A 7,500-nucleotide genomic window follows, 5' to 3' on the forward strand; every position below is an offset into this window, starting at 1 on the left:
TGTTTATCTAGTTAGTGCCACTAATGTTTATCTAGTTAGTGCCACTAATGTTTATCTAGTTAGTGACACTATCTAGTTATGTTTATCTAGTTAGTGCCACTAATGTTTATCTAGTTAGTGCCACTAATGTTTATCTAGTTAGGTTTATCTAGTTAGTGCCACTAATGTTTATCTAGTTAGTGCCACTAATGTTTATCTAGTTAGTGCCACTGATGTTTATCTAGTTAGTGCCACTGATGTTTATCTAGTTAGGTTTATCTAGTTAGTGCCGCTAATGTTTATCTAGTTAGTGCCACTAATGTTTATCTAGTTAGTGCCACAAACATGTTTATCTAGTTAGTGCCACTAATGTTTATCTAGTTAGTGCCACTAATGTTTATCTAGTTAGTGCCACTAATGTTTATCTAGTTAGTGCCACTAATGTTTATCTAGTTAGGTTTATCTAGTTAGTGCCACTAATGTTTATCTAGTTAGTGCCACTAATGTTTATCTAGTTAGGTTTATCTAGTTAGTGCCACTAATGTTTATCTAGTTAGTGCCACTAATGTTTATCTAGTTAGTGCCACTAATGTTTATCTAGTTAGGTTTATCTAGTTAGTGCCACTAATGTTTATCTAGTTAGTGCCACTAATGTTTATCTAGTTAGTGCCACTGATGTTTATCTAGTTAGTGCCACTGATGTTTATCTAGTTAGGTTTATCTAGTTAGTGCCACTAATGTTTATCTAGTTAGTGCCACTAATGTTTATCTAGTTAGTGCCACAAACATGTTTATCTAGTTAGTGCCACTAATGTTTATCTAGTTAGTGCCACTAATGTTTATCTAGTTAGTGCCACAAACATGTTTATCTAGTTAGTGCCACTAATGTTTATCTAGTTAGTGCCACTAATGTTTATCTAGTTAGGTTTATCTAGTTAGTGCCACTAATGTTTATCTAGTTAGGTTTATCTAGTTAGTTAGTTATGTTTATCTAGTTAGTGCCACTAATGTTTATCTAGTTAGGTTTATCTAGTTAGTGCCACTAATGTTTATCTAGTTAGTGCCACTAATGTTTATCTAGTTAGTGCCACTAATGTTTATCTAGTTAGTGCCACTAATGTTTATCTAGTTAGGTTTATCTAGTTAGTGCCACTAATGTTTATCTAGTTAGTGACACTAATGTTTATGTAGTTAGGTTTATCTAGTTAGTGCCACTAATGTTTATCTAGTTAGTGCCACTAATGTTTATCTAGTTAGTGCCACTAATGTTTATCTAGTTAGTGCAACTAATGTTTATCTAGTTAGTGCCACTAATGTTTATCTAGTTAGTGCCACTAATGTTTATCTAGTTAGTGCCACTAATGTTTATCTAGTTAGTGCCACTAATGTTTATCTAGTTAGTGCCACAAACATGTTTATCTAGTTAGTGACACTAATGTTTATCTAGTTAGTGACACTAATGTTTATCTAGTTAGTGCCACTGATGTTTATCTAGTTAGTGCCACTAATGTTTATCTAGTTAGTGCCACAAAATGTTTATCTAGTTAGTCACTAATGTTTATCTAGTTAGCCACTAATGTTTATCTAGTTAGTGCCACTAATGTTTATCTAGTTAGTGCCACTAACATGTTTATCTAGTTAGTGCCACTAATGTTTATCTAGTTAGTGCCACTAATGTTTATCTAGTTAGGTTTATCTAGTTAGTGCCACTAATGTTTATCTAGTTAGTGCCACTAATGTTTATCTAGTTAGGTTTATCTAGTTAGTGCCACTAATGTTTATCTAGTTAGTGCCACTAATGTTTATCTAGTTAGTGCCACAAACATGTTTATCTAGTTAGTGCCACTAATGTTTATCTAGTTAGTGCCACTAATGTTTATCTAGTTAGTGCCACTAATGTTTATCTAGTTAGGTTTATCTAGTTAGTGCCACTAATGTTTATCTAGTTAGTGCCACTAATGTTTATCTAGTTAGTGCCACTAATGTTTATCTAGTTAGGTTTATCTAGTTAGTGCCACTAATGTTTATCTAGTTAGTGCCACTAATGTTTATCTAGTTAGTGCCACTAATGTTTATCTAGTTAGTGCCACTGTTTATCTATGTTTATCTAGTTAGTGCCACTAATGTTTATCTAGTTAGTGCCACTAATGTTTATCTAGTTAGTGCCACTAATGTTTATCTAGTTAGTGCCACTAATGTTTATCTAGTTAGTGCCACTAATGTTTAGCTAGTTAGTGCCACTAATGTTTATCTAGTTAGTGCCACTAATGTTTATCTAGTTAGTGCCACTAATGTTTATCTAGTTAGTGCCACTAATGTTTATCTAGTTAGTGCCACTAATGTTTATCTAGTTAGTGCCACTAATGTTTATCTAGTTAGTGCCACTAATGTTTATCTAGTTAGTGCCACTAATGTTTATCTAGTTAGTGCCACTAATGTTTATCTAGTTAGTGCCACTAATGTTTATCTAGTTAGTGAAACTAATGTTTATCTAGTTAGTGCCACTAATGTTTATCTAGTTAGTGCCACTAATGTTTATCTAGTTAGTGCCACTAATGTTTATCTAGTTAGTGCCACTAATGTTTATCTAGTTAGTGCCACTAATGTTTATCTAGTTAGTGCCACAAACATGTTTATCTAGTTAGTGACACTAATGTTTATCTAGTTAGTGACACTAATGTTTATCTAGTTAGTGCCACTGATGTTTATCTAGTTAGTGCCACTAATGTTTATCTAGTTAGTGCCACTAATGTTTATCTAGTTAGTGCCACTGATGTTTACCTAGTTAGCGACACTGATGTTTATCTAGTTAGTGCCACTGATGTTTATCTAGTTAGTGCCACTAATGGTTAGCTAGTTAGTGCCACTGATGTTTATCTAGTTAGTGCCACTAATGTTTATCTAGTTAGTGCCACTAATGTTTAGCTAGTTAGTGCCACTGATGTTTATCTAGTTAGTGCCACTGATGTTTATCTAGTTAGTGCCACTAATGTTTATCTAGTTAGTGCCACTAATGTTTATCTAGTTAGTGACACTAATGTTTATCTAGTTAGTGCCACTGATGTTTATCTAGTTAGTGCCACTAATGTTTATCTAGTTAGTGCCACTACATGTTTATCTAGTTAGTGCCACTAATGTTTATCTAGTTAGTGCCACTAATGTTTATCTAGTTAGTGCCACTGATGTTTATCTAGTTAGTGCCACTAATGGTTAGCTAGTTAGTGCCACTGATGTTTATCTAGTTAGTGCCACTAATGTTTATCTAGTTAGTGCCACTGATGTTTACCTAGTTAGTGACACTGATGTTTATCTAGTTAGTGCCACTAATGTTTATCTAGTTAGTGCCACTAATGTTTATCTAGTTAGTGCCACTGATGTTTATCTAGTTAGTGCCACTAATGTTTAGCTAGTTAGTGCCACTTATGTTTATCTAGTTAGTGCCACTGATGTTTATCTAGTTAGTGCCACTGATGTTTATCTAGTTAGTGCCACTAATGTTTATCTAGTTAGTGCCACTAATGTTTAGCTAGTTAGTGCCACTAATGTTTATCTAGTTAGTGCCACTAATGTTTAGCTAGTTAGTGCCACTGATGTTTATCTAGTTAGTGCCACTGATGTTTATCTAGTTAGTGCCACTGATGTTTATCTAGTTAGTGCCACTGATGTTTATCTAGTTAGTGCCACTGATGTTTATCTAGTTAGTGCCACTAATTGTTAGCTAGTTAGTGCCACTAATGTTTATCTAGTTAGTGCCACTAATGTTTAGCTAGTTAGTGTCACTAATGTTTATCTAGTTAGTGCCACTGATGTTTATCTAGTTAGTGCCACTGATGTTTATCTAGTTAGTGCCACTGATGTTTATCTAGTTAGTGCCACTAATTGTTAGCTAGTTAGTGCCACTAATTGTTAGCTAGTTAGTGCCACTAATGTTTATCTAGTTAGTGCCACTAATGTTTAGCTAGTTAGTGCCACTTATGTTTATCTAGTTAGTGCCACTGATGTTTATCTAGTTAGTGCCACTGATGTTTATCTAGTTAGTGCCACTAATGTTTAGCTAGTTAGTGCCACTAATGTTTAGCTAGTTAGTGCCACTAATGTTTATCTAGTTAGTGCCACTAATGTTTAGCTAGTTAGTGCCACTAATGTTTATCTAGTTAGTGCCACTGATGTTTATCTAGTTAGTGCCACTGATGTTTATCTAGTTAGTGCCACTGATGTTTATCTAGTTAGTGCCACTGATGTTTATCTAGTTAGTGCCACTAATTGTTAGCTAGTTAGTGCCACTAATGTTTATCTAGTGTGTGCCACTAATGTTTAGCTAGTTAGTGTCACTAATGTTTATCTAGTTAGTGCCACTGATGTTTATCTAGTTAGTGCCACTGATGTTTATCTAGTTAGTGCCACTAATTGTTACCTAGTTAGTGCCACTAATTGTTAGCTAGTTAGTGCCACTAATGTTTATCTAGTTAGTGCCACTAATGTTTAGCTAGTTAGTGCCACTAATGTCTATCTAGTTAGTGCCACTGATGTTTATCTAGTTAGTGCCACTGATGTTTATCTAGTTAGTGCCACTAATGTTTATCTAGTTAGTGCCACTAATGTTTATCTAGTTAGTGCCACTAATGTTTAGCTAGTTAGTGCCACTAATGTTTATCTAGTTAGTGCCACTAATGTTTATCTAGTTAGTGCCACTCATGTTTAGCTAGTTAGTGCCACTAATTTTTAGCTAGTTAGTGCCACTAATTGTTAGCTAGTTAGTGCCACTGATGTTTATCTAGTTAGTGCCACTGATGTTTATCTAGTTAGTGCCACTGATGTTTAGCTAGTTAGTGCCACTAATTGTTAGCTAGTTAGTGCCACTAATGTTTATCTAGTTAGTGACACTAATGTTTATCTAGTTAGTGCCACTAATGTTTATCTAGTTAGGTTTATCTAGTTAGTGCCACTAATGTTTATCTAGTTAGTGCCACTAATGTTTATCTAGTTAGGTTTATCTAGTTAGTGCCACTAATGTTTATCTAGTTAATGCCACTAATGTTTATCTAGTTAGTGCCACTAATGTTTATCTAGTTAGTGCCACTAATGTTTATCTAGTTAGTGCCACTGATGTTTATCTAGTTAGTGCCACTAACATGTTTTCTGTGTCAGTAAAGACATAATTCCCCCTCTGTCTCTACTTACATAAATAAACACACAACTTATTGTTCTCAGTCCCATAAACTCTTCTGTTCAGATGCAGCTTGTAAAAACATACTTTGCATTATGTAAAACTAGGACTTCCCTGAACTGTAGGTTTTTCCTTCTCTCTCCCCCTCCTCACCCTCTCTCTACCTCCTCACCCACTCTCTACCTCCTCACCCTCTCTCCCCCTCCTCACCCACTCTCTACCTCCTCACCCACTCTCTACCTCCTCACCCTCTCTCCCCCTCCTCACCCCTCTCTACCTCCTCACCCTCTCTCTCCCCCTCCTCACCCACTCTCACCTCCTCACCCTCTCTCCCCCTCCTCACCCCTCTCCCCCTCCTCACCCACTCTCACCTCCTCACCCTCTCTCCCCCTCCTCACCCCTCTACCTCCTCACCCTCTCTCTCCCTCCTCACCCACTCTCTACCTCCTCACCCTCTCTCCCCCTCCTCACCCCTCTCTACCTCCCTCCCCTCTCTCCCCCTCCTCACCCCTCTCTACCTCCTCACCCTCTCTCTACCTCCTCACCCTCTCTCTCCCCCTCCTCACCCACTCTCTACCTCCTCACCCTCTCTCCCCTCCTCACCCACTCTCTACCTCCTCACCCTCTCTCTACCTCCTCACCCTCTCTACCTCCTCACCTCCTCTACCTCCTCACCCACTCTCTACCTCCTCACCCACTCTCTACCTCCTCACCCTCTCTCTACCTCCTCACCCTCTCTCTACCTCCTCACCCTCTCTCTCCCTCCTCACCCTCTCTCTACCTCCTCACCCTCTCTCTACCTCCTCACCCTCTCTCTACCTCCTCACCCTCTCTCTACCTCCTCACCCTCTCTCTACCTCCTCACCCTCTCTCTACCTCCTCACCCCTCTCTCCCTCCTCACCCTCTCTCCCCCTCCTCACCCCCTCTCTCTACCTCCCTCCTCACCCACTCTCTACCTCCTCACCCTCTCTCTCCCTCCTCACCCTCTCTCCCCCTCCTCACCCTCTCTCTACCTCCCTCCTCATCCACTCTCTACCTCCTCACCCTCTCTCTACCTTCTCACCCACTCTCTCCCTCACCCACTCTCCCCCTCCTCACCCACTCTCTACCTCCTCACCCACTCTCTACCTCCTCACCCTCTCTCCCCCTCCTCACCCACTCTCTCCATCCTCACCCTCTCTCTACCTCCTCACCCTCTCTCTACCTCCTCACCCTCTCTCTACCTCCTCACCCCTCTCCCCTCCTCACCCACTCTCTCCCTCCTCACCCTCTCTCTACCTCCTCACCCTCTCTCTACCTCCTCACCCTCTCTCTCCCTCCTCACCCTCTCCCTCTCACCTCTACCACCTCACCCTCTCTCTACCTCCTCACCCTCTCTCTACCTCCTCACCCTCTCTCTCCCTCCTCACCCTCTCTCTCCCTCCTCACCCACTCTCTACCTCCTCACCCTCTCTCCCCCTCCTCACCCACTCTCTCCCTCCTCACCCTCTCTCTCCCTCCTCACCCTCTCTCTCCCCCCCTCCTCACCCACTCTCTACCTCCTCACCCTCTCTCTCCCTCCTCACCCTCTCTCTCCCCCTCACCCTCTCTCTCCCTCCTCACCCACTCTCTACCTCCTCACCCTCTCTCTCCCTCCTCACCCTCTCTCCCCCTCCTCACCCCTCCCTCCCCTCCTCACTCTCTCCCCCTCCTCACCCTCTCTCTCCCTCCTCACCCTCTCTCTCCCTCCCTCCTCACTCTCTCTCTCTCCCTCCTCACCCTCTCTCTCTCCACCCTCTCTCTCTCCCTCTATCTCCCTCCTCACCCTCTCCCTCCTCTCTCTCTCTCTCTCTCCCTCCTCACCCTCTCTCTCTCCCCACCCTCTCTCTCTCCCTCTATCTCCCTCCTCACCCTCTCCCTCCTCACCCTCCCTCTCTCTCTCTCCCTCCTCACCCTCTCTCTCTCCCCACCCTCTCTCTCTCCCTCTATCTCCCTCCTCACCCTCTCCCTCCTCACCCTCTCTCTCTCCCTCCTGTATTCCTAGACTCACCTCACCTGACAGGCTTTAAATAGTGATGAGATGAGATGGCTGTGTTTAGTGTTCTTTAGTGATGATAGAGAGATTATCTCTGTCAACCTCAACAGTCAGTGGATTGCATCCCAAATGGCACCCTATTCCCAATACAGTGCACTTCTTTTTGCCAGGGCCAATAGGGGTCACTATATAAGGAGTAGGGTGCCATTTGGGATGCATAGTAGCTGTGTGAATCTGAACAGAACAGTCAGCTAAGCCTGAACCTGTTGTCTGTGACTTACCAGCATACTTGGGCATGTTGGACTCATCCATGGACCAGAAACAGTGGTCAAAGGCAAA

General features: G+C 41.7%; 1 protein-coding gene across 1 annotated transcript in view; it reads right to left on the reverse strand.

The window, feature by feature from the left end:
* The window catches only part of LOC121843743 (kinesin-like protein KIF13A), a 65,763-nt gene that overhangs the window by 4,193 nt on the left and 54,070 nt on the right, over positions 1-7,500 (reverse strand). The window contains exon 3 of the mRNA XM_042313540.1: positions 7,443-7,500. This exon is cut by the window's right edge and continues 3 nt beyond it. Coding sequence (XP_042169474.1) covers positions 7,443-7,500 — 58 coding nt within the window. The remainder of the gene's footprint in view (positions 1-7,442) is intronic.

The sequence above is a fragment of the Oncorhynchus tshawytscha genome, unplaced genomic scaffold (genome assembly GCF_018296145.1).
Source record: "Oncorhynchus tshawytscha isolate Ot180627B unplaced genomic scaffold, Otsh_v2.0 Un_contig_3548_pilon_pilon, whole genome shotgun sequence".
Lineage (NCBI taxonomy): Eukaryota > Metazoa > Chordata > Actinopteri > Salmoniformes > Salmonidae > Oncorhynchus > Oncorhynchus tshawytscha.